The sequence below is a fragment of the Phasianus colchicus genome, chromosome 14, assembly GCF_987193195.1.
Source record: "Phasianus colchicus chromosome 14, bPhaCol1.hap1.1, whole genome shotgun sequence".
Taxonomy (NCBI): domain Eukaryota; kingdom Metazoa; phylum Chordata; class Aves; order Galliformes; family Phasianidae; genus Phasianus; species Phasianus colchicus.
In genome coordinates this window covers 253-25,879 of record NC_143449.1, presented here as the reverse complement: position 1 = coordinate 25,879, position 25,627 = coordinate 253, and the positions used below count along the sequence as shown (strand labels likewise).

The following is a 25,627-nucleotide window of genomic DNA, read 5'->3' as shown; positions in this document are numbered from 1 at the left end:
CAGACGCTGCTGAGGCTCTCGCACTCCACGGCCGTCATCTTCTTCTCGTGCTGCCGGACCGCTCTCTGCAGGGCTGCGCTGAGTTCCTGCCGCTGCAGCCAGAACCGCAGCTCCCGTGCTGACGGATGGAGGAGCTTCGTGCCGGCACCCACAGCACGTGGTCCCCGGGCTGCCGGTGGCACGGCAGGATGCTCCCCTCCCTGTCTCCCATCGCCCCTCAGCTACGCCATCCGCCTATAATCTGCCTAAGGATTCCAAAGACCCTGCAGAGGGCTCCGGTCAGGCCGATCGACGGCTGATGCCAACGGCACGAGGTTCGACACCACCACACGCCGGGTCCCGCACTTTGGTCACAACGACCCCAGGCATCGCTGCGGGCTTGGGGCAGAGCGGCCGGAAGGCCGCGTGGAGGAAAAGGATCCGGAGCTGCGGGCCGACGCTCGGCTGAACGCGAGCCAGCAGCGCCCTGCGCAGGCGGCCGAGAAGCCGGCCGAGCAGCAGCAGCAGCTGATCGCCCCGCGCTCAGCCCCGCCCCGCACAGCGCCGGCCTCGGGCCGGCACCGCGACCGCCGCCTGCAGCGGGACGCCAAGGTGCCCCGGAGCCGCTCGTCTCCAGCGGGTTCCCCACGCCACCGCCGGGCCGCGCCGCCCGCCCGGACGCCCCGCTCCCCCACCTGCCGGCGGCCGCCAGCCCGCGCTCGCCGCTCTCCAGCAAGGCCCGCACGGAGCGGGGCGGGGCGGGGCGGGGCGGGGCGGGCCCGGCCTCGCTGAGGTCCCCCACGTCCCCGCCCTCCTCCCGCAGCCGCAGCCGAGGCCCCGGAAGCGGAGCGGGCGCACGACGGCAGGCATCGCGAGGGCAGCCGGGCTGGGGCCACGGGGACGCGCGCGGTGATGTCGCAATGACGGCGCGCCCGCGGACAGAAAGGACCCCGCGCGGAGCGCCCGCCCCGTTCGGCGCACCGACCAATGACAGAGCGGAGGAGGCGGGGCCGAGCGCGGGCTCTCCGCCAATGGCGGCTGCGGACGCGGGGCCGCCGCCATGGTGATGCCGATGGCGCCGGCGGGATGGAGGAGCCGCGGGGCTCCGTGCGGGGAAAGCGGCGCTCCGCCGCTCCGCTGCCCCGCCGCCGCCCTCGGGGACGCCGCGCGGTCGGGGGAAGGCGGCGCGGGGGCACCGCCGCCGGCCCCGTCCGTCCCCCGTCAGAATCCGGCTGTCCTCGGAGGGGGAACCGAGCCGTCCTCCGTCGTTGCGGCGAGGCGCTGCCGGGCTGCGAGAAGCGGCGGCTGACCGCGAGAGGCGGGACCCGCCCGGTGTCCGGGAGCGGCTCCTGGCTGAGCCGGGCAGCCCCGGAAGAGAGGGAGCGATCGCACGGATCGAGGCGCGTTCGAGCCCGGCACGGAGTCCGGCCCAGCGGAGTCCGCTTCTCGCTCGGCTCCAGTCATCGGCAGCGCTGTGCTGAGCTGCTGCCCCGCAGCTGCAGTCTCCAAGCGCCGTTTTCCATCTGATGCCGTGGAGACGGCGCGCCCTCCCTCATTGCAGCGCGTAAAGCCGCCCCCCCGGCAACAGCGCATGCGTGATGGCGTCCCCATGGCGACAGCGCCTCGGCGCGTGCGCCGCGCCGTCCCCGCTGAGTGACGTCACCAGCCCCGCGACCCGAGGAGGAGGCGGCAGTGCGGAAGTGGGGCGGCGCACCCCGGGGCTCCGAGCGCCGCCTCAGCTTCTACAGGTGGGTGTTCGGGGGGGGGCACCGGGGCGGGGCCGGGGTTAAGGGGGCTGGGGGCCACGTGCCGCTCTGCGTTGGCCCCGCGGGGTCTCTGTGGCGCTCGGGGCTTCCGCTCGGCGGGGGCAGCTGCCTGTGTCTCCCCGCCTCCCCCGCCCCGTGTATTTCACTGCCCTCCTCCCCTCCCCCCGCCACTGGTCGCCCACAACCTCCCCCGTCGCTCTGTGTGACCCCCGGGGTTGCGCCTCCCCTCCCCTTTTTCCCCCTTCCAGTTCCCCCATTCTGATCACTGTAGTCCTCTTCATCATCATCAAATCATCAAATCACCAAGGTTGGAAAAGACCTTCAAGATCATCCAGTCCAACCATCCACCTACCACCAATATTTTCCCACTAAACCATGTCCCTCAGTACGACATCTAAATGTTTTCTGAACACGTCCTGGGAAGGTGACTCCACCATCTCTTTGGGCAGCCCATTTCAGCATCTAACCACACCTTTGAAGAAGAAATTTTTCCTAATGTCCAATCTGAATCTTCCTGGCACAACTTGAGGCCATAAACAGACAACCTGCTGTTAATACTTTTCCTAATGCCCTGACAATACTGAATGAGAAACACATCAACCTCCTGCTAGATATCTCCGAATCAAGTCAGTAGAACAACAAAGAAAGTAGGAGATGCTAACATCTGAGAAAAAATACTGAGAAGGGGAAGTAAAACAAGAAGAAGGCAATGAAGTGGCAGGTGGATTGTCCCTCCATACCTCTGCTGGTCCTTCACTAAAATTCTTTTCTGAGGGCAGGGCTTTCTTCTCACTGCAATTTCTTGTTTCCTGCAGCCCTTCCCTAAGGCAACAGACACATTCCTGCCAGCTGCATTAATAACTTCCACCTTGTGACACTGAAAACAGTGGGGAACTGTTTAAAAGCATCCTGTCTTGTACAGATACATACAGAAGCAGCAATTACAGTAACAAGAGGAATAATAACGACAAGAAAAAGCACAAGGTGGAAAAAGTCTGTGAAGAAAGTGTGGGCGAAAGCATTTTTTCAGGTTCCTTGCACGAAATATTCCCAAGCAACAGACACTGTGAAGTGGGAGAAATCCAGAACTTCTACAGCATTTTGTCTGAATGCCCTCACAAAGAGAAAGGAGCGGGCTTCAAGACAGGTATCAGGATTTGGCCAATAATAAAACATACCTTTAGTTTTAAATGTGTTCCTTAACCCATTGTGTTACTTTGGCTCTCTCTGAAGGGTTGAAAACTAAGTGCTTTTTTCTCTGCTTGTAATCCATTTCCTGTGGGTTGTTACCACCTATCTGTCTGGCAGGAACTACCCAGTTACCCTGCTGATCAAACCTTACCTTTGGATGTCATCCAAAATTACTTAACAGAAAAGAATCCAACTGGCATATCTACTATGAGGAGAATGAGCAACATTTCCTTGAAGAATTTACTCAAAGTAGGCGTGCGTATTATGTGCCAAGAAAAGAAGGAAATTTGATGCTAGCATCAGTTGATGAACATTAGCATATATTCTTTATATGGTACATGCTGAAGGCAATGCTGGAAAAAAAAATATGAAGAAAAATCATTGTTTTAAGGTCTTCCTGCCTCAATTTAGGGAAAGAAAATGGCAAGTTCTTCAATGGAAAGGCTTTTTTGTTGTTTTGTTTGTTTGTTTGTTTGTTTTCCATGAAGAATGGAAGTACTTCAAGAGATGGGGGTTTTGTTGTCAATGTCTAAACAAAACATTTGCATTGAATTCAAAATCTGTATGTTTCAGCGTGTCCAACACAGCCAAAATATTTTGCTTAGAGAAGGCAGGCATGTGTTACTATTTTCAATGCGTTTCATGTTTTAAAAAAAAAAAAAAAAAAAAAAAGTCAATAATGAAGCATTCACTCTGTTGATCCAGTTCTCACTGAGTCATTAAGGGCAGGGAACAGAAGAGACAGAAGGATATGAGACATCTTTGAACGCAGCGTATACAGCGGACTACTGAGAAATTCAAACCCAAACGTCTAGACTAAGTGGAAAAACTTGAAGGAAAAGAAAATAAAAACAACACACAAAAACACAACTTGGAACGAAGTCAAAAAACCAGGATGAAATGAAACAAACTCCATCTCCCCTCATGGAGATGTTTTGATGCAGTTTGGCAGACCAGCTATATGCTCACTTCCTGCTCCCAGGCCAGCTGTGAAGATTGCTCTCTGAATTCTGGACTCACAGAATCGTTAAGGTAGGAAAAGGCCATGAATATCATCTGGTTCAACCGTAGACCTCTGGAAGGTTTCCTCCCAGACCACCACCCCCTTCCTTCAGGGGACAGGTGCCATGGTTTATTTTAGTGGGCAGCACCTCCTCAACTTAAGTTCCCTTGCCTTCAGTTCTCTTGCCCCTCTGCAAACACAGCAGCATGCCCCTAAAAATAAACAAAGAAATAAATAAATAATCCTGTGGTTTTGACACCTGTCCTCAAATTCCATGTCTGCTTTGACAGAATTACATGTTTTTAGAGGAGTACTTGGCCTGTGATTTTCAGTTAGTTCTGTCAAGCAGTGCACAGACCTTGGTCTCTGTAAAATGGGGCTCTCAGATAGGGTGAGCAAAGCTCACATGAGGGGAAATCACTAAGGGCAGGCTTGTCAGCAGGTTTGAATCTATCCCCTGAACAAAAAGAAGTGAAAAAACAAATTTGGCATCTTGGAGCCCAAACTGGCAGGCCTGATCTGAAATGACATTGCAGTTTTCATTAGCTAGTAGGAGCTGATTTTTTTCCTCCTTATCCAACACGACCTTGAAACATACCTTAAGCTTAAGTAGGTTGTTGTAGTCTTCAGGGGCCTATACTGGCTTTCCACTAATGGAAACTAAGTTTTGAACTCCAGGGGATGAAATGAGGTGAACAAAATTGTCTATCTATCTAGTCACAGCTGTAAGATTTAAGGCATATGAAATAAAAAATGGGGCAAAAGGGACACCAAGAACCAGTTTGAACTTTAAGGTAGTAGAATATGTATAGGGCTGGAGCTGAAGAAGTAGCTTAAATAAGAGTCTTGTTTCTTGTTTTTGGCTTTTGTGGTTCAGCAGGGTGCAAGGATGACAAATATTTAATAGCAGACCACTTCTGCCACAAAGCATGGCCATGGCTACAGAGGCTGGATGATGTCAGAGGATACAGAACAGCAGTCGTGTGATTATCCAGTGCATCACGTGGTAAGTAGGGGAGCTAATATGACTCTGACACCAATTCTTAGTCTACAGGCTTTTGTAGGATGGTATTCCTTAGCAGTATCTTTCACCTGGGGGTAAAGGGAAGGAGACCAAACATCCTCGGACAACCACATGCAATTTCTCACCATCATCAAAAAAGTAACCTGCTGTCAGTCATCTGGCTTGCTCCCTTCTGAGGTTACAACCCTACAACAAAAGCAATTCAACAACAGACCACTCATAAACTCACGGTCAACAAAAATAGTTCTTTTTTCTATTGCTGGAAGAGCTGCAGCAGTTTCAGTCTCCCGATGAGCTATACCACTGCAGCACTTCTTTGGGCTTGAGTTAGTGGTGCACCACTTTAACTTAGTAGGCTTAGTAAAATACAGAAGGTACTTCACCTTTTTACTGAGAGGGAGGGCAGGAGAGGCAAAAATTGCTACTTTTTGCAAACTACCCTCAGTTTGCAGTATCCCAATGCTCTGTATGAAAGCCTAAAACCACAAAGAAAATGACTATATCTTTAAATATTAGCAATGCAATTTCCTTTCTTCTATTCTTGTGAATTCCAACTGCTTTCCTGATGTTTGCACTTACCAAGTAGACAACCCAGTGATTACTTTCTGTGATCAAACCTGGCAGCTGTGAACTCAAAAGGGCAGGCTGGAACGAAAGCAACACAGCAATGCTGGAGAAAAGAACAGCGTGGCTTCACGTGGTGATGGAGCTTTGTTTCCTATCTCCTCTGAAATTCTGCTCTTTCACATACCCTGCTGTTGTACAGCAAGAGGAAAAAAACAATCAGTGAAAGGGTTGAGTTTGTAGGAGACATGAGCTCCACTTGAAGAGCCATGAGACGTTGGCTGGTATGCTGGTTCAAGGGTATGCTGGTAACTCGTAAACTGAGAAGCCTCCAAGTAAACACTCAGTGTGTCAATAAAAGGCTTGGTGGAGGGCAGAGAAATGTGCTGCTCCTTAAGGCGTGGTGCCCCCATGAACGGATGCACACGGTGTCCATCTCTGCTCTGCATTTAACGCAGGGCCCATGTCCCAGCCCACGTCCCAGCCTCGGATCGCGTCCCGACCCATGCCTCGAAGGACTACATCGCAGTGCTCGCCCTATACGCGGGACCAGCTGCTGAGCCCAGATCCCCCAGCGGGGGCAAGGGGCTGCTCAGTAGGGCTGCCCTTTATGCTCTCACCCCCTCGGGCCCCTCCTGCGAGTCTAGGGGGCGCCGAGCTCGAAGGTCGCTCGATGAGGGCCGGGGGTCGCCGGTCCGGTCCGGTCCGGTCCGGGGCAACGGCGAAGGGCCGTCCGCACACCCCGGGAGCTCCCCGACAGCCCGAGCGGCCGCAAACAGGGTTAAGGCCGAGGCGATTTGCGCGTAATCCCCGGCACGGCCCGGGGAAAGGGGCGCGGTGCCGGGTAGGGGCGGTGAAGGTTCAGGGAGGGCAGCTCGGCTAGACCCCCGGGAGCCGGGGGAGGGAGCGGAGCCGGTGGGGAGGGAGGACGGGGCCCGGAGGGGGCCGGGGGGAGAAAAGGGAGGAGCGGCAGGGGGTGGAGGGAAGGAAGAGCGGCGTGGGGAAGCCGAGCGGCGGAGGGAGGGAGGGAGAGGAGGAGGCGGCGGTGGAACGCGCTCGGCTCCGTGGGCCGAAGGTGCCCACCCCTCCCCTCTGTGCCTCCCCCGTTTTGACCTCCAGGGTCCACCTGTCTGCCCCCCCCCCCCCCCGATCCCAGCACCGGATGCCAGCACCGGGACAACCGCCTGTCCCGAAGTCCACACTGTCACTGTAACCGTGGAATCTGGGGCCGTACCAACCCGTCTACCTCAAGAGCCCCATCAGCGTCCTACAGCTCCTGGAGCCTGGTGTCGCTGTCACCCTGGCTGTCCATGACTGTCCCAAGCTGTCCCCCCTGCCATGGTGGCACAACTGCAGCGCGGTGCCATCCTCATTGAAGAGGTGACGAGGAGGGGTACAGGGAGGGGGGCTGGGGGCAGTTGGGGGACACGTGGGGTGTGACATGGGGTTGGTGGTGTCACCATCGTTGGGTATCACCTTCACTGGATGCCATTGGGTGTCATCGAGTGTCACTGTCTTCAGGTAACACCGTGACACCGTGACCTCGATGTGGAACAGCCGTGATGCAGTGTCCCCATCCCTGGCTGTCACTGTTGTTACCGTCATCCGGTGTCGCCATCACTCGTGTGTCACCATCCCTTGGATGACATTATTCCCTGTGCTGTGATCACCACACAGAGGTAGGCACTGGTGGCCCCGCGTTGTCACCGTGCTGTCTCTGAGCCTCTTGCTGTCCTTTGTCACCCCTCCAGGCCTGCCTACAGCCGGACTCAGTGACACTGGAGCCCTCTGGTGCCCATCATTGTCTGCCACGAGGACGGGGACACACACGGTGGTGAACTCTGTGCCACCACCAGAGGAGACCACATGTGACATCAGCGTGGCACAGCCGTGATGCAGTGTCATCATCGTTGTGCGTCGCCAGCAGCTCACCAGCTTCAGCCTGTATGACACGTGGCAAGTTCTCGTGCCATTTGCCGAGTAAACCACGGTGACTGTCAATAATGATATTTCAACCTCGTGAGGTGTGTGTGTGCCTGTGAACACACAGGTTTTTGTTTATTAAGCAGACGTGAAACAACTTCTCTTACTAAGCCATTAAAGTTAGGCTTGCGTTCTTTCATAACAGAATTCAGTAAGTTAACTGGAACTCCTCCTGGAAGAGGAGATCTCCTCTCCATGCCAGTGACCCAACAGAGCTCCAGGTGACCCGGGCTGATGTCACAGTGCGATGCGCTGCATCACAAGGAGATCTTCCACAGGGCAGCATCAGTGCCAGCACTTCCCTGCAAGGCCTGGGCGCTGCTGCAGCACTGCTCAGGGGCTCTGTCCTTCTGCGGTCAGGAGTTGGCTCAGGGGCAGCAAGGCTGCACTGGGTGACCTTTGTTGACACGTGGAGGAGCAGGGGCACTTTGCGGAGAATTGTTGGTTGGTTGAGGAGCCTTGTTTGTGGAGGGCATCCTTAGTTCTGAGCTGAGGGCTGTCGGCCAGCGACATGGAAGGCTGCTGGACTGTGAGCCTCAGCTCGGAGCTGGTCTACACGTTCCCAACGCTGCTGGAACTCTCTACCAAAGGTAAGGCTTTCCAGACTCCCTTCCCAAGGCATCGCACGGGGCTGTTAGCTGTCCAAAGCCTCAGCTCCTGCTCTCTGTGCTTGGCTGGGCATGGCTGGGGGCTGCTGCAAGAGCCCTGCCCAAGGGTCCAGCTCTTCTGGGGACCACGTGGCAGCCAGGTCCCAATAGTAGAGCTGCCCAGAGCCCCCAGGTTCCTTTAGGCATGCTCAGTCCCCTGTGATAGGGCAGTCCAAGACCAGGTTTCCCTGGGAGAACACACCTACAGGTGCTTCCGTAGGTTCCTGCTCTGGGAGGAAAGGCATCCTGTGTCCCACAGGCTTCCTATGTCCCCGTTTCCCCTCGGGGCCCTGAATAAGGCTGAAATCAGAGCAAAGCCCAGCTCTGCTAGCCATGGCGGTGCTTTTCTGGGGTGTGTGCGTGTGCCTGTATCGATCACTGTCTGTGTGAGGAGCTTGCCAAGCAGTTGTGAAGAGGCTGTCCTGGAGCATGACATGTCTTTTCTTTCCTTTGCAGAGATTGTGGCGGTCTGGGATGCCGTGTCTGATTACATCCTGGAACAGATGAAGCTGGACAAGGTGGGCTGGTGTGCTGGTGGCCCTCGCCCTGGAGAGAGGTTCAGTCCCGCCAAGAGTGTGGGCCTCACAGAGCAGTCCCTCCCTGAGCACCACACTGAGCAGCACGCTGAGCCCAAGCCGGGTGCCCAGAGCAGCCTGTTGGCCAACTGGGAGGGAAACCCAAGGCCAGAGCTGCCCTGAGCAAACGTTTGGCACACGCAGGGGCTTTGCTCTGCCCTGTGATCAGAACGGGGAGAGCCAAGGGAGAAATGGGTGGGGGATTTTTTCTGGCCCTATGCCAAGGATGTCCTTGGGAATAAGTCCCAGGCTTAAGCCCTGTGCTGTAAATGCCCGGGCTCTTCTCTAGCCAAAGGATGTTGGGAAATACTATGCGAAGGTGACTGTCTTGCAGGGATCACAGATTTTTCCAAAGCTTTCCGGAGAGCCCCATCTCACCCTGCTGTCCATCAGGAGTGGGGAGGGCGGAGAGCAGTGACCCCATGCTCTTGATGTTTGTGGCTTTTGCCGCCCCTAAAGTACACACTCGTCAGCCTTTCTGTCTTTTCCCCGTGCAGGGAGTCCTGGTTCCGGGGCTTGGGGTCTTTGCTGGGGTCCGAGAGCAATTCCACAGCAAAGAAGAGGCAGTTTCGGTGCTAAGGCCTGTCTTCCAGCTGGACATCGGGGTGCTGTGGCTGCAGGACCTCCAGTCTCCCAACGACATCATCCCTGGTGAGAAGGCAGCAGCCACCTTCCCCTTCCTGTCCCACGTCTGGCTGGGTGTGTTATCCCTGCTCTCTGGAAATGGCCGGGAGCAGCAGAGAATTGTCTGCAAAGCTCGGGGTACAGCGTGAGTTCGTCCCGAAGGAACCACAGCTCAAGAGCTGTTTCTCCGAAAGACCTTTTCTATGGGATTTGGTCACGATCATGTTGCATGGGAATGTGGCTTGCTGTGGCAGTGAGGCTGTGCCTTCTCCTTGCAGACGATGTCAAGATTGAGTCGCTCAACTACCGGCAGCTCTCGCGAGCCTCCGGCGTCCCGCTGAACGTGGTGCTGCGCTGCGTGCGAGAGAGCGTGCTCTTATACTGTCACCTCCTGAGGAACAGGGAGCCCGTCTCATTTGTCTTTAAGAACATTGGCGTTATGACGTGCCAAGACGACTTCCTCCTCATGAGGTTCTTCTGCAGCTGCATTACAACGCTGGAAAGCAATGCCACCGTCCTTTCTCTGTTCCGCACTGTAAGTTGAGGAGGTTTTGAGGGTGCGCCATCAGATCACTGCTGGCCAGCCTGGATGTGGCAGGCCAGTCCAATGCTTGTCCCCACGGCTTTCTCCACTGGCAAAGAGATTTCCTGGATCTCTGCCCCTGCAGAAAGCCTGGCAGTGCTCTTGCACAGCCTCTCTATTTGGCCATCCTGCTCCTTCAGAGCAGAACAAAGCTCTGATGTTCACGGAAGAGGCTTTGGTGGAGAGCAGCTTTCTCTTGGCATGGGAGCCAGGCTTGCTTCCTGTCAAGAAGAGCCATGAAAAAATGGCCTTGGCAAGCCTCCAGCAGGTCTGTGTCCCTTTGCAGAGATTTTGGACAGAAGATTCTGCTGACTTCGGGCCAGAGACCACCGCCCATGGGATCCGGGTGTTCCCGAGGTGAGCGCATTTCCTCTGCAGCACTTAGCTGGCCAGGAGACAGGCTTATTTCCCACCTCCTCCTCTGAGACGTGCCCTGCTGGGTCTCCGTGCTCGGCATCCAGTCGGGTAGAAATCCTGGAAAGTCTGGCTCCTGGGAATCATGGTTGTGTTACTGGTGCCCAAGCTGTCCCGATTCTCATCAGAGAGAATGGACTGCACGTGCAGAGGAATTTGGGCTACGTGTGCTGGTTTGGCATGGCCAGGAAGGAAAAGGATGCCACGCTTTGCATAGCACATAGATAAATACTGCCACCCAACTGTGTGGGGTAGGAAGTCATCCTTCTTCAAGGGTTGTCACTCTTTGTTTCCAGGTTTCAGCTCACTGTGGAAAAGAGCAGAGCAGAGGTTGCCGCGGAAAAGAAAGCTGCAGTAGAGCGGAAGATGAGTAGAGGTGAGGGAACGGGTCCCAGCTGTAGGGAGGTGGGCCCTGTCCCGTGCCGGGTGACCGGATCCAGGTTCACGTGCTGTGTCCGTGGGGCTGCTCTGAAGAACTTCTTTCTGTCTTGGTTCCAGGGGGCTCTGCCGGCAGGCTGCTGCAGAGGCGGAAGACACTTCCCCCCTCCATGCTGCTGCAGCGCAAGCCAAGCTCAAGGCAGCAAGACGTGGTGAAGGAGCCTTCTGCCAGGTGAGAGCCTTGGGCGAAAAGAAGAAGGAGATGCGTGTGCTCGTGTAGGAGTAGCCTCCCCTTTGGAGCTGCCAGCTCTCAGCACCCAGAAAGGCTCCTGACACACGTGTCCCAGTGGGAGCCGTTCTCTCCAGGGATGGCAAGCACGCGGCACAATTGCTCGAGGCAGACACGCCAGCTTCATGTTCCACCCTGGCCCCCGATCCCTGGGGGAGCTGAATGCTGATCCCCATTGATGGCAGAAGCTCTTCTCCCTTCAGGGGTCTCTCCGCACTGCACCGGAGCCCATCTTTACGGCTGTGGGAGCACGGGGGGAGACCGAGGTGCCCTGGGCTCCTGCAGACTCCTCTTGTGTCTGTTTGCAGCGCGCTCCCGCCATGTGCAGGCAGCTCCCGCGGGACGAAGAAAGCGGGACAGAAGGAAGCATCTACTCCTGCCCAGACCAGCACTGCACTCCCTGCCACAGAGGAGTCTAAGAGGGTGCTGCAGGTACCGGCCCTGCCTTGCTACGGGGACTGTGCTGCTTGAGACTGCACAAATGACAGAATGGTAGAATCATAGAGAAGTTTGGGTTGGAAGGGGCCACTCAGACCACCTAGTTCCAATCCCCTGCTGTAGGCAGGGACACCTGTCTCTAGACCAGGTTGCTCTAAGCCTGACCCAGCCTGGCCTTGAGTGCTTCCACAGGGAGGGAAGCAAAAGCCTCTGTGTGTGCAGTGACCTGGAGCACAGCCCTTGGGGTGCCATCATTTCACATTTCTACCCGCTCCTTCAGCTCCTCTTCAGTAGATGGAGGGTGCTGCACACCTTCCCTATCTTTTCTCGCCTCCTGGCCTGCCACCTGCCACAGCACTCTGATTTTGAGCAGGGGCCATGAGAGTGGAATACGACCTCTGAGCCACGTTTGCTACAAGTTGCGGATCCCGTCCTGCCTTTAGGGCCCCTGGTCCTTCAGGGACAAAACAGTGCTGACCGGCTGCCAGAGGCGAGGAGCAGGAGCGTGGAGCTGAAGGAAAGTCCCAGGGGCTGAGGCTGATCCTGTATGCTGCTGTGTCTCTGCAGGAGCTCCGGGAAGTGTCTGCATTGTGGAAAGAAGTAGACCGCACGTGGCCCATGCACCAGCAGCAAGTAGAGCAAGCACGGGCAGAAAGGGCGGCGTGGGAAGGCTGGAGCGTAGGGGCGGACCAGCGTCCACCCCAGGTACTGTCAGGGATCGAGCCTGCTGGCAACAGCCGCCATCCTCTGAGCCAGGCTGCGAGCTCAGCAGGACTGAGGGGGTGGGGAGCGGGACAGGCACCGTGCAGCATGGCAGGGGCTGGCCTGCTCCTCCTGGGGAGGAGAGCTTGGCACCTCGCAGGGAGAGCCCTGCAGGGAGAAGGGAAGGGCGGCGGGCAGCCGTGGGCTGGCAGGGCCAAGTCTCCTGCTTGCCGGGGCCTGCTGCGGGGCCCTTGACAGAGGGCTTCTGAGAAACAGCCCCGTGCTCCCAGCCACTTTGCTGACAGCGTCTCCTCTTTGGCAGCTGATGGCCAGGCAGAGCATGCGTGCTCCGCATCCTCCAGCCCAGCCCAGGGGACAGCAAGTGGAGAGGAGGTGGAGGAAGGATGTGGATCCTCTGCCGGGAAGTAAAATGGGAACAGCGACCAAGCTGGCACTGCATGCTGAGTAAGTGTGTGCGGGCTCTGCTGGCTGCCTGAGGCACTCGGGCAGCTGTGACCCTGCAGCTCGGGGACAGGCACGGCCCGGCCAAAAACTCTGGCGGGGTGCAAGGGTGGGGACACGCGGCAGCACGGGGATGCTGGGCTGGGTGAGGGGAGAGGCAGGGGGGCTCAGCAGAGCCCAAGGGATGACTTTCTCCTCCTGCTGCAGCCTCCTTTCCCCACGAGTGGCTCAGGTGCTCCAAAGGTTGGAGCCGCGCCTCCATCAGCAAGAGGCTTTTGCCAGCACAGCGGAAAGAAACCGGCAGAAGCTGGAGCTGAAGCGGCAGCTCCCCTGGTGAGCTCCACAGGCAGCAGATCCTGAGAGCCGGGCTGGAGCCCAGCCTGCACTACTTGCCTGCGCTCAGCCCGTAACGCTCCGTGCGCTGTTCTTTTCACCTCCGCAGTGCTCGATGCTCGCGTCGCTCCAGAGGGGAAGGTGCAGCCAACGGTGGTGACCGCGGTGGAGCTCTCGGCAAGGGGGCTGGGAAGCTGTCCAGATTTCCACCTGTGAATGGAAGATCATAGAATCAAAGACTCATTGAATGGCCTAGGTTGAAAAGGGCATTGAAGGTCGTCTAGTTTCAACCCACCTGCTATGTGCGGGGTCGCCGACCACCAGACCGGGCTGCCCAGAGCCATATCCAGCCTGGCCTAGAACGCCTCCAGGGATGGGGCATCCCCCACCTCTCGGCAAGCTGTTCCAGCACGTCACCACCCTCCGCGGGAAGAACTGCTAACATCTAACCAAATTCTGCCCCCCCTTCCACAGTTTAAAACCATTCCCCCTTGTCCTGTCACTATCCAGCCTCGTCAACGGCCGTTCCCCCTCCACTTTATATCCTCCCTTCAAGAATTGGCCACAATGAGGTCTCCCCGGAGCCTTCTCCTCACCAAACTAAGCAAGCCCAGTTCCCTCCACCTTTCTCAATAGGAGAGGTGCTCCAGCCCTCTGATCATCTTAGTGGCCCTCCTCTGGATTCGATCCAAAGCTCTGCGTCTTTCTTGTACTGGGGCCCCAGCCCTGGACGCAGTACTCCCAATAAAAATAAATTGGCCTTATTTCCAGTCGGTCTGCTGGTGTCGTGTCTGTTGCCATCAACTAATGTGATGGAGCCGTGCTTTGAGAGAGGAGTTTGGGTGGCAACAAGAGCTGCTCCCAAGGCCCGGTAGGCCCATGCTCTCCAAGAGCGGATTCCCAGGACGGCAGCCATCTCTGCTGGCCGTGCACACTTCCTGTGCAGAAGAATTGATGTGTCCCCTCGTATCCCCATAGCTCCCTCCCAGCAACAGAAATTCCGTGGGAGAACCGCAGGGGAGCTCTGTGGGGACGAGGAGCAGGCAGGGGCACAGGGAACATGAGGGCTTCTGAAAGGCCTCTCCTTTCCCCAGAGGGCTTGTGAGCACTCCTGCCTGCAGCTGGGAACTGTATTGCCAGGAGCTCTGCAAAGGTGGATTTGCTTGTAACTGTAGGCAGGGAGTTTCAAACCAACACTGCCGTCCACAAGGGGAACATTTACATTCTCTGTCTGACAGCACTGAGACAAAGATTTGAGCTGGCAGTCTGAAGGCCACATTAAGCTTGACTGGAACAGCTGTACAGTGAGAAACCATTTGCCTTTTCACGGGGAACACAGCTGGAAGGGAAATCCAGAACAGGGGAAAGGAAGGCAGATGGTTGCCAGGCAGAGCTCTGAGCGCAAGGAGATCTTGGAGTGGATGCTCCTGGAAGAGATGCTCAGACACATGCGAGATGAGGACGCGATCCAAGACAGCCAGCACAGCTTCACCAAGGGCAGATCGTGCCTGAGCCATCTGGTGGCCTTCTACATTGGGAGTGCCGGCACTGGTGGTCCAAGGAGGGGCAACTGATGTCATGCACCTGGGCTTGTGTGATGCCTTTGACATGGTCCCGCCCCATATCCTTATCTCTAATTGGAGAGAGATGGATTTGAGGAGCAGCCTCTCGAGTGGATAGAGAATTGGCTGGATGGTGGAAGCCAGAGGGTTGTTGTCAGTGGCTCCACATCCCGGCGGAGGCCGGTCACCAGCGCTGTCCCCCAGGGGTCCATCTGGGGGCACACTAACACTACTCGATAGCCTAATGGGGTGTGACTGATCAGCCCCGCCCCGCTGCCGGTACTGCTGGCTCTGCCCTCGCCCCGTTGCCGGCTCGTTAACGGGAGCCCCCGCACTTACCGCTCACCGACAGCGATCGCAACCCTCCTTGCGGTGTAGTCCCGCGTACGGGCGGCTTACGGTTTCTCCTCGCTGAAACAGCCCGCCTGATCCTCACAGCCCGACTCCTCCTCTCCGTCTGTGGTGGGCAGCGACGCGAGGCTGCCCTCCCAGAGGCTTCTTCTCGGCGGGGGCGCGGATGCAGAGCCGTTGCCCTGGCGACGTCCCCGCCGCGTCAGCCGCTCTCGCCAGAGCTGCCCGGCCGCTCTGTTGTCTCGGGGATCCTGGGTGAGGGGACCGAGCGAAAACCCCCGTACCTCGCGGTCGGTCGCTGCGGTTCTGGCTGGAACAGCTCCGAAGCAGCGAACCTCGGCGATCGAGGCTTCTTGCGAGGCACAGTCATTGAGGCAGAAGGGAGAAGCGTTCATTTGTGTCCCCGTGCGAAGTTCCGGAGGAGAAACGAGGCTGTTCTCCCCCTGAAGCCGAAACGGAAAGTTTCGGAACTATCGCTCATGGGTTCCTTTTGCTAAACTCACACGTTGGTTCTTAAACCGATGTGCTAATCCCTGCTGCCGAACAGAGCACCCCACATCAATCCCTCCTCTTCCTTTGAGGATTATGGTGTTTGTATGGTTGGAAATATCCAGATAATTGCATAGAGAGACGCTTGGAAGGAGGATCGAGGGGAGTATCTTGATGCCTGCCTGTTGCATCCCATCCTTGGAGCTCTGCCCTCCCCCGAGTCGCTCTCCCACCTCCCCAGGAGATCCCTGAGGGCTCTCCGTCCCCCCACTCTCCCGGTCTTCTTCACCCCCCACTGCCCTTCGAGCCCCACTCAGGCTTCAGGCCCCGTGCCCCCCGTCCCCCACCCAGGGTATTTCACTGCCTTCCCCCCACCTCCACCACGGGTCGCCTACAACCCCTGGAGTCCCTCAGTCTGACCCCTGGGGTTCCACTCTCCCCCCTGTCCCCACCTCCAATTCCCCCATTCTCATCGATGGAGTCCTCGTCCACCCCTCCCCAGTTGTTCCTCCACCAGTGTCTGCCCCTGTTCCCCATTCTGACCCCCAGGGTCCCATGCCTGGCCCCCTCCCATCCCGTTCCTTCCTCGGTCCCCCACTCTGATCCCTTGTGTCCCCTTTCCCGCCCCCCCGTACGTCTTCCCATTTTGTCCCGCAGATTCACCCCCCCCCCCAGTCCCCTCTACCTGACCTCAAGAATTCCCTGTCCCCCCAAATACCCCCACTCTAATTCCCCTATTCTGAACCATAGTCTCCTACCATCCCCCAGTCCCCTCAGTTTGCCCCCCTCCTTCCTGACCCCATTTTCTGATCCATAGAGTCCCCTGTACCCCCCATGCCCTCCTTCCTGACCTCTAGAGTCCATTCCCCCATTTTGACCCCCAATATTCCCTAACAGGACCCCCCTTATGTCCCATAGTAGCCCCCCACAACCACCAGCTCTTCCCTCCCTCCTTCCCCCAGGCCCCCTTTCCACTCATGGAAGCTTCATTCTCCTCCCCCCAGTCATCCCCCCACAACCCCCACTCTCTGCCCTAGACCCCCTTTACAGAATCACAGAATCACAGAATCACAGAATCACAGAATGGCCAGGGTTGGAAGGGACTTCAAGGATCACAAATCTCCAACCCCCCTGCCACATGCAGGGCCACCAATCTCCCTGTTTAATGCTAGGCCAGGCTGCCCAGGGCCCCATCCAATCTGGCCTTGAACACCTCCAGGGATGGACAGGGCATCCACAACCTCTCTGGGCAGCTGTTCCAGCACCTGTAAAGAATTTCCCCAACGTCCAACCTAAATCTCCCCTCCCTCAACTTCAAACTATTTCCCCTCGTCCTGCAGTCATCAACCCTTTCAAAGAGTTGATTCCCCTCCTGTTTGTAGGCTCCTTTTAGGTACTGAAATGCTGCAATGAGGTCACTCCTCAGCCTTCTTTTCTCCAGGTTGAACAAGCCCAACTCCCTCAGCCTGTTTTCATAGGGGAGGTGCTCCAGTCCCCTGATCATCTTCGTGGCCCTCCTCTGGACCCTCTCCTGTCTTTCTTGTACTGGGGGCTCCAGACCTGGACGCAGTATTCCAGATGGGGCCTCACAAGAGGGGAACAACCAAGAACAATCACCTCCCTGTCCCTGCTGGCCACCCCTCTTCTGATGGAGCCCAGGATACCATTTGCCTTCCGAGCCACAAGGGCACACTGCTGGCTCATGTTAATTCATCCATCAAGACCCCCAGGTCCTTCTCCACAGGGCTGCTCTCAAGGACCGCTCCTTCCAGTCTGTAGGGATGCCTGGGATTCCTCCGGCCCAAGTGCAAAACTCTGCACTTTGCCGTGTTGAACCTCATCAGGTTCACCCGGGCCCACCTTTCTAGCCTCTCGAGGTCCCTCTGAATGGCATCCCTTCCTTCAACCGTGTCGACCGCACCACTCAGCTTGGTGTCGTCAGCAAACTTGCTGAGGGTGCACTCGATTCCGTCATCGATGTCATTGATAAAGATGTTAAAGAGCACCGGTCCCAAGACAGACCCCTGGGGGAAGCCACTCATTACCAGCCTCACCTGGACATGGAGGCATTGATGACCACCTTCTGTCTGCGGCCTTTCAACCACTTTCTTATCCATCGAGTGGTCCACCCATCAAATCCACATCCCTCCAGTTTGGAGAGAAGGATGTGGTGGGGGACCATGTCAAAGGCCTTGCTCAAGTCCAGGTAAATGACATCGGTCGCCTTTCCCTTGTCCACCGATGCCGTCACTCCATCATAAAAGGCCACCAGATTGGTCAAGCATGACCTTCCTCTGGTGAAGCCGTGCTGGCTGTCACGGATCACACGCCCTTTCCTCATGTGATCAAGCATGTCATCCAGGATGATCTGTTCCATGATCTTCCCAGGCACAGAGGTGAGAATTCACTGGCCTGTAGTTCCCAGGGTCCTCCTATTTTTTTTTTTAATATTTTATTTTTTTTAATTATTTCTTTTACACCCTATAGAAGCTCCCCACAACTCCCCAGTTTTTCCCTTCCATCCCTCCCTTCATCACCAGAACCCCTTTCCACCCCACAGCAGTCCCACTCACTCACACCTTCCCCCCCTAGATTCCACACAACCCCCCTTTCCAGTCCAAAAAAGTCCCACTGACCCCTTTCTCACCCCACCCACACCCTCCTTTATCCCCTCTTATCCCCCCTTGGAATCATGCAGAAGGATCTGCATGAGACATCCTAGAGAGGTTTGGGGGCTCCAGGGGGCTCTTCTGGACTCAACCAGAAGAGTCTGGAGATATCCCAGAGGGACCTTGGGATGTCCAGGGAGTCCCCGGGTTGGTCCTGTGGCACCATGGAAGGATCTGGAAGTTCCCACTATGGGCCCAAGAGCTCTGAGGAGTCCCTGGGCTGATCTGGAAATGGCCCAGCAGGGTCTGGTAGGGTCCAGGGAGTTCTCATGTGGGTCTGAGTGGTCCTGGAGTCATCCAGAAGGGTCTGGGGATGTCCCAGAGGAGTCCTGGGGTGTCCAGTGGGTGCTCATGCGAATCTGGGGGGTCTGGCCATCCGTCTCATCATCTGCTGTAACGTGACCACAGCACTTTCATCAGTGGTTTGGACTCACAGCGACAAGACGCACTTTGTCAACTGTGTCACCAAGGAATCATAAGAATTGGAATCGTTGGAACTGGTTAATATGGACTGCTGTTTGTACTCTACAGAACCCATCCTTGTTCAGTGTATTAATTTTAGTTTAGCTACTTTTAGGATTGTTTTTGAACCGTGCTTCTTTTTCTCTTAATAGCGAAGGGGGAGATGTGGGATAAAGAAAGTCATTATCTTGCTAATGAGTAAAGAAACTTAGCAGTAACTTGAGCCAGACGTAAACACACACGAGGCTCCTGCTTCCTACATGTAAGTTGCTGTTGCACGGGTATAAAAGGTTGTAAGCATCTTCAGTAAAGGTCCTTCATCCTTCCTTCTGCACCAGCAAGGGAGTCTGAGCCTCTCTCTCCGCACCAGCAAGGGAGCTCGGAGTCCTCTTGCCAACAAAGAGGAGAGGAGAGGAGAGAAGGAGAGGAGAGAAAAGATTGAGCAGAACAAAGGAAAAAGGGAAGAGAGGAGCTTGTAAGGGGGAGAAGAGTGATGAACAAGAGGGGAGAAGAAAGAGGGCAGAACAGAAGAGAGGATACAGGTAAGAAGAGCAGATCTAAAAAGATCCTTTTTCGGAGCCGGACACCATCACTCTGATCAGAGTGCTGTCATCTGTTCCCAGGCCCTAGAAAGCAAAGCAGCCACGTGCACAGAACGTGCTGGAGAATCACTGACAGACACAAAGGTCTCAGTGCCCAGTCTTGTGCAGGAGCATTTACCTGCTCTTAATTACAGCAATTTTGCATTAATGGAGCGATCCATTAGCAGCTAGTGTGGAGAAGAGGAGGCCCAGGGCAGACCTTATTGCTCTCTATAACTACCTGAAGTGAGGTTGTAGTGAGCTGGGTGTTGGCCTCTCCTCTCATGTAACTGGTGACAGAACTAGAGGGAATGGCTTCAAGCTGCACCAGGGGAGATTTACGCTGGACGTTAGGAAATACTACTTCTCTCAAAGAGTGGTCAGGCAGTGGAATGGGCTGCCCACGGAGGTGGTGGAGTCACCGACCCTGGAGGTGTTCAAGGAACGTTTGGATTTCGTGTTGAGGGATATGGTTTAGTGAGAACTATTGGTAATAGGTGGACGGTTGGACTGGATGATCTTACAGGTCTTCTCTAACCTTGGTGTTTCTGTGATCTTCTGTGATCTTCCCAGTCCCCAGTCCTGCCCTGTGCTGGTGCTCTGCAACAAACAGCAGTCCAACACACTGTGTCCCTGCAGAATCACAGAATCGCTCACGTTGGAAAAGACCTTCAAGAGCATCGAGTCCAACCATGACCTGAGCAAAGTACCCCAACTCTAACAACCCTCCTCTAAATCATGTCCTGGAGCACCACATCCAAACAGTTTTTAAACATGTTTGGGGATGGTGACTCAACCACCTCCCCAGGGAGCCCATTCCAGTGCTCAACAACCCTTACTGTATAGAAGTTTGTCCTGATATCCAACCTAAACTTACCACATGCCTGTGCGTTCTGTGCAACCCCACAGATGTGACAATGGGGACTGGCTTCTGCACTGGCTTCTCAAAGGAAACGGTGTCAGGAGGAAGCAGCTGATCCTGCCACTCACGCTGCTATTCTGGGAGTCCCTCCCCAGGACTCCCACAGCTTCCTCTTCCCAGCCCCGCTCAGCTCCTCGCGGGCTGCAGACGCTGCTGAGGCTCTCGCACTCCACGGCCGTCATCTTCTTCTCGTGCTGCCGGACCGCTCTCTGCAGGGCTGCGCTGAGTTCCTGCCGCTGCAGCCAGAACCGCAGCTCCCGTGCTGACGGATGGAGGAGCTTCGTGCCGGCACCCACAGCACGTGGTCCCCGGGCTGCCGGTGGCACGGCAGGATGCTCCCCTCCCTGTCTCCCATCGCCCCTCAGCTACGCCATCCGCCTATAATCTGCCTAAGGATTCCAAAGACCCTGCAGAGGGCTCCGGTCAGGCCGATCGACGGCTGATGCCAACGGCACGAGGTTCGACACCACCACACGCCGGGTCCCGCACTTTGGTCACAACGACCCCAGGCATCGCTGCGGGCTTGGGGCAGAGCGGCCGGAAGGCCGCGTGGAGGAAAAGGATCCGGAGCTGCGGGCCGACGCTCGGCTGAACGCGAGCCAGCAGCGCCCTGCGCAGGCGGCCGAGAAGCCGGCCGAGCAGCAGCAGCAGCTGATCGCCCCGCGCTCAGCCCCGCCCCGCACAGCGCCGGCCTCGGGCCGGCACCGCGACCGCCGCCTGCAGCGGGACGCCAAGGTGCCCCGGAGCCGCTCGTCTCCAGCGGGTTCCCCACGCCACCGCCGGGCCGCGCCGCCCGCCCGGACGCCCCGCTCCCCCACCTGCCGGCGGCCGCCAGCCCGCGCTCGCCGCTCTCCAGCAAGGCCCGCACGGAGCGGGGCGGGGCGGGGCGGGCCCGGCCTCGCTGAGGTCCCCCACGTCCCCGCCCTCCTCCCGCAGCCGCAGCCGAGGCCCCGGAAGCGGAGCGGGCGCACGACGGCAGGCATCGCGAGGGCAGCCGGGCTGGGGCCACGGGGACGCGCGCGGTGATGTCGCAATGACGGCGCGCCCGCGGACAGAAAGGACCCCGCGCGGAGCGCCCGCCCCGTTCGGCGCACCGACCAATGACAGAGCGGAGGAGGCGGGGCCGAGCGCGGGCTCTCCGCCAATGGCGGCTGCGGACGCGGGGCCGCCGCCATGGTGATGCCGATGGCGCCGGCGGGATGGAGGAGCCGCGGGGCTCCGTGCGGGGAAAGCGGCGCTCCGCCGCTCCGCTGCCCCGCCGCCGCCCTCGGGGACGCCGCGCGGTCGGGGGAAGGCGGCGCGGGGGCACCGCCGCCGGCCCCGTCCGTCCCCCGTCAGAATCCGGCTGTCCTCGGAGGGGGAACCGAGCCGTCCTCCGTCGTTGCGGCGAGGCGCTGCCGGGCTGCGAGAAGCGGCGGCTGACCGCGAGAGGCGGGACCCGCCCGGTGTCCGGGAGCGGCTCCTGGCTGAGCCGGGCAGCCCCGGAAGAGAGGGAGCGATCGCACGGATCGAGGCGCGTTCGAGCCCGGCACGGAGTCCGGCCCAGCGGAGTCCGCTTCTCGCTCGGCTCCAGTCATCGGCAGCGCTGTGCTGAGCTGCTGCCCCGCAGCTGCAGTCTCCAAGCGCCGTTTTCCATCTGATGCCGTGGAGACGGCGCGCCCTCCCTCATTGCAGCGCGTAAAGCCGCCCCCCCGGCAACAGCGCATGCGTGATGGCGTCCCCATGGCGACAGCGCCTCGGCGCGTGCGCCGCGCCGTCCCCGCTGAGTGACGTCACCAGCCCCGCGACCCGAGGAGGAGGCGGCAGTGCGGAAGTGGGGCGGCGCACCCCGGGGCTCCGAGCGCCGCCTCAGCTTCTACAGGTGGGTGTTCGGGGGGGGGCACCGGGGCGGGGCCGGGGTTAAGGGGGCTGGGGGCCACGTGCCGCTCTGCGTTGGCCCCGCGGGGTCTCTGTGGCGCTCGGGGCTTCCGCTCGGCGGGGGCAGCTGCCTGTGTCTCCCCGCCTCCCCCGCCCCGTGTATTTCACTGCCCTCCTCCCCTCCCCCCGCCACTGGTCGCCCACAACCTCCCCCGTCGCTCTGTGTGACCCCCGGGGTTGCGCCTCCCCTCCCCTTTTTCCCCCTTCCAGTTCCCCCATTCTGATCACTGTAGTCCTCTTCATCATCATCAAATCATCAAATCACCAAGGTTGGAAAAGACCTTCAAGATCATCCAGTCCAACCATCCACCTACCACCAATATTTTCCCACTAAACCATGTCCCTCAGTACGACATCTAAATGTTTTCTGAACACGTCCTGGGAAGGTGACTCCACCATCTCTTTGGGCAGCCCATTTCAGCATCTAACCACACCTTTGAAGAAGAAATTTTTCCTAATGTCCAATCTGAATCTTCCTGGCACAACTTGAGGCCATAAACAGACAACCTGCTGTTAATACTTTTCCTAATGCCCTGACAATACTGAATGAGAAACACATCAACCTCCTGCTAGATATCTCCGAATCAAGTCAGTAGAACAACAAAGAAAGTAGGAGATGCTAACATCTGAGAAAAAATACTGAGAAGGGGAAGTAAAACAAGAAGAAGGCAATGAAGTGGCAGGTGGATTGTCCCTCCATACCTCTGCTGGTCCTTCACTAAAATTCTTTTCTGAGGGCAGGGCTTTCTTCTCACTGCAATTTCTTGTTTCCTGCAGCCCTTCCCTAAGGCAACAGACACATTCCTGCCAGCTGCATTAATAACTTCCACCTTGTGACACTGAAAACAGTGGGGAACTGTTTAAAAGCATCCTGTCTTGTACAGATACATACAGAAGCAGCAATTACAGTAACAAGAGGAATAATAACGACAAGAAAAAGCACAAGGTGGAAAAAGTCTGTGAAGAAAGTGTGGGCGAAAGCATTTTTTCAGGTTCCTTGCACGAAATATTCCCAAGCAACAGACACTGTGAAGTGGGAGAAATCCAGAACTTCTACAGCATTTTGTCTGAATGCCCTCACAAAGAGAAAGGAGCGGGCTTCAAGACAGGTATCAGGATTTGGCCAATAATAAAACATACCTTTAGTTTTAAATGTGTTCCTTAACCCATTGTGTTACTTTGGCTCTCTCTGAAGGGTTGAAAACTAAGTGCTTTTTTCTCTGCTTGTAATCCATTTCCTGTGGGTTGTTACCACCTATCTGTCTGGCAGGAACTACCCAGTTACCCTGCTGATCAAACCTTACCTTTGGATGTCATCCAAAATTACTTAACAGAAAAGAATCCAACTGGCATATCTACTATGAGGAGAATGAGCAACATTTCCTTGAAGAATTTACTCAAAGTAGGCGTGCGTATTATGTGCCAAGAAAAGAAGGAAATTTGATGCTAGCATCAGTTGATGAACATTAGCATATATTCTTTATATGGTACATGCTGAAGGCAATGCTGGAAAAAAAAATATGAAGAAAAATCATTGTTTTAAGGTCTTCCTGCCTCAATTTAGGGAAAGAAAATGGCAAGTTCTTCAATGGAAAGGCTTTTTTGTTGTTTTGTTTGTTTGTTTGTTTGTTTTCCATGAAGAATGGAAGTACTTCAAGAGATGGGGGTTTTGTTGTCAATGTCTAAACAAAACATTTGCATTGAATTCAAAATCTGTATGTTTCAGCGTGTCCAACACAGCCAAAATATTTTGCTTAGAGAAGGCAGGCATGTGTTACTATTTTCAATGCGTTTCATGTTTTAAAAAAAAAAAAAAAAAAAAAGTCAATAATGAAGCATTCACTCTGTTGATCCAGTTCTCACTGAGTCATTAAGGGCAGGGAACAGAAGAGACAGAAGGATATGAGACATCTTTGAACGCAGCGTATACAGCGGACTACTGAGAAATTCAAACCCAAACGTCTAGACTAAGTGGAAAAACTTGAAGGAAAAGAAAATAAAAACAACACACAAAAACACAACTTGGAACGAAGTCAAAAAACCAGGATGAAATGAAACAAACTCCATCTCCCCTCATGGAGATGTTTTGATGCAGTTTGGCAGACCAGCTATATGCTCACTTCCTGCTCCCAGGCCAGCTGTGAAGATTGCTCTCTGAATTCTGGACTCACAGAATCGTTAAGGTAGGAAAAGGCCATGAATATCATCTGGTTCAACCGTAGACCTCTGGAAGGTTTCCTCCCAGACCACCACCCCCTTCCTTCAGGGGACAGGTGCCATGGTTTATTTTAGTGGGCAGCACCTCCTCAACTTAAGTTCCCTTGCCTTCAGTTCTCTTGCCCCTCTGCAAACACAGCAGCATGCCCCTAAAAATAAACAAAGAAATAAATAAATAATCCTGTGGTTTTGACACCTGTCCTCAAATTCCATGTCTGCTTTGACAGAATTACATGTTTTTAGAGGAGTACTTGGCCTGTGATTTTCAGTTAGTTCTGTCAAGCAGTGCACAGACCTTGGTCTCTGTAAAATGGGGCTCTCAGATAGGGTGAGCAAAGCTCACATGAGGGGAAATCACTAAGGGCAGGCTTGTCAGCAGGTTTGAATCTATCCCCTGAACAAAAAGAAGTGAAAAAACAAATTTGGCATCTTGGAGCCCAAACTGGCAGGCCTGATCTGAAATGACATTGCAGTTTTCATTAGCTAGTAGGAGCTGATTTTTTTCCTCCTTATCCAACACGACCTTGAAACATACCTTAAGCTTAAGTAGGTTGTTGTAGTCTTCAGGGGCCTATACTGGCTTTCCACTAATGGAAACTAAGTTTTGAACTCCAGGGGATGAAATGAGGTGAACAAAATTGTCTATCTATCTAGTCACAGCTGTAAGATTTAAGGCATATGAAATAAAAAATGGGGCAAAAGGGACACCAAGAACCAGTTTGAACTTTAAGGTAGTAGAATATGTATAGGGCTGGAGCTGAAGAAGTAGCTTAAATAAGAGTCTTGTTTCTTGTTTTTGGCTTTTGTGGTTCAGCAGGGTGCAAGGATGACAAATATTTAATAGCAGACCACTTCTGCCACAAAGCATGGCCATGGCTACAGAGGCTGGATGATGTCAGAGGATACAGAACAGCAGTCGTGTGATTATCCAGTGCATCACGTGGTAAGTAGGGGAGCTAATATGACTCTGACACCAATTCTTAGTCTACAGGCTTTTGTAGGATGGTATTCCTTAGCAGTATCTTTCACCTGGGGGTAAAGGGAAGGAGACCAAACATCCTCGGACAACCACATGCAATTTCTCACCATCATCAAAAAAGTAACCTGCTGTCAGTCATCTGGCTTGCTCCCTTCTGAGGTTACAACCCTACAACAAAAGCAATTCAACAACAGACCACTCATAAACTCACGGTCAACAAAAATAGTTCTTTTTTCTATTGCTGGAAGAGCTGCAGCAGTTTCAGTCTCCCGATGAGCTATACCACTGCAGCACTTCTTTGGGCTTGAGTTAGTGGTGCACCACTTTAACTTAGTAGGCTTAGTAAAATACAGAAGGTACTTCACCTTTTTACTGAGAGGGAGGGCAGGAGAGGCAAAAATTGCTACTTTTTGCAAACTACCCTCAGTTTGCAGTATCCCAATGCTCTGTATGAAAGCCTAAAACCACAAAGAAAATGACTATATCTTTAAATATTAGCAATGCAATTTCCTTTCTTCTATTC

At 55.5% G+C, this 25,627-nt stretch overlaps 1 protein-coding gene and 2 long non-coding RNA genes across 14 annotated transcripts; 2 read left to right on the top strand and 1 right to left on the bottom strand.

The window, feature by feature from the left end:
* Positions 1–1,102: 1,102 nt before the first annotated feature.
* LOC149915952 (uncharacterized) lies at positions 1,103–13,719 on the top strand. 8 transcript variants are annotated; one of them, XM_090150586.1, is made up of 16 exons: positions 1,103–1,727; positions 4,820–4,945; positions 6,684–6,907; positions 7,049–7,551; positions 7,635–8,100; positions 8,614–8,675; positions 9,230–9,383; positions 9,635–9,891; positions 10,226–10,296; positions 10,650–10,729; positions 10,852–10,963; positions 11,329–11,452; positions 12,026–12,163; positions 12,483–12,625; positions 12,830–12,955; positions 13,065–13,719. In XM_090150586.1, the coding sequence occupies exons 5-16, from the start codon at positions 8,022–8,024 to the stop codon at positions 13,183–13,185; spliced, it is 1,467 nt and encodes a 488-aa protein (XP_090006712.1). In that variant the 5' UTR covers positions 1,103–1,727; positions 4,820–4,945; positions 6,684–6,907; positions 7,049–7,551; positions 7,635–8,021; the 3' UTR covers positions 13,186–13,719. The 8 variants fall into 8 exon arrangements, with proteins under 8 accessions (XP_090006712.1, XP_090006711.1, XP_090006710.1 ...); XM_090150585.1 differs by having other exon boundaries at positions 4,817–4,945; XM_090150584.1 differs by lacking the exon at positions 1,103–1,727 and adding an exon at positions 3,054–3,968.
* LOC149915951 (uncharacterized) lies at positions 12,954–20,842 on the bottom strand. Of its 2 annotated transcripts, XR_016471228.1 has the most exons (4): positions 19,947–20,842; positions 15,153–18,417; positions 14,857–15,050; positions 12,954–13,165 (listed from the first exon to the last, which is right to left on the bottom strand). It is a non-coding gene; the product is annotated as an uncharacterized LOC149915951 (long non-coding RNA). The 2 variants fall into 2 exon arrangements; XR_016471227.1 differs by having other exon boundaries at positions 14,857–18,417.
* Positions 20,843–21,157: 315 nt separating this feature from the next.
* On the top strand, positions 21,158–25,184 carry LOC149915950 (uncharacterized). 4 transcript variants are annotated; one of them, XR_016471065.1, is made up of 5 exons: positions 21,158–21,852; positions 22,320–22,591; positions 22,686–23,017; positions 23,179–24,091; positions 24,940–25,184. It is a non-coding gene; the product is annotated as an uncharacterized LOC149915950 (long non-coding RNA). The 4 variants fall into 4 exon arrangements; XR_016471066.1 differs by having other exon boundaries at positions 21,168–21,852; positions 22,482–22,591; XR_016471067.1 differs by lacking the exon at positions 22,320–22,591 and having other exon boundaries at positions 21,174–21,852.
* Positions 25,185–25,627: the final 443 nt, after the last annotated feature.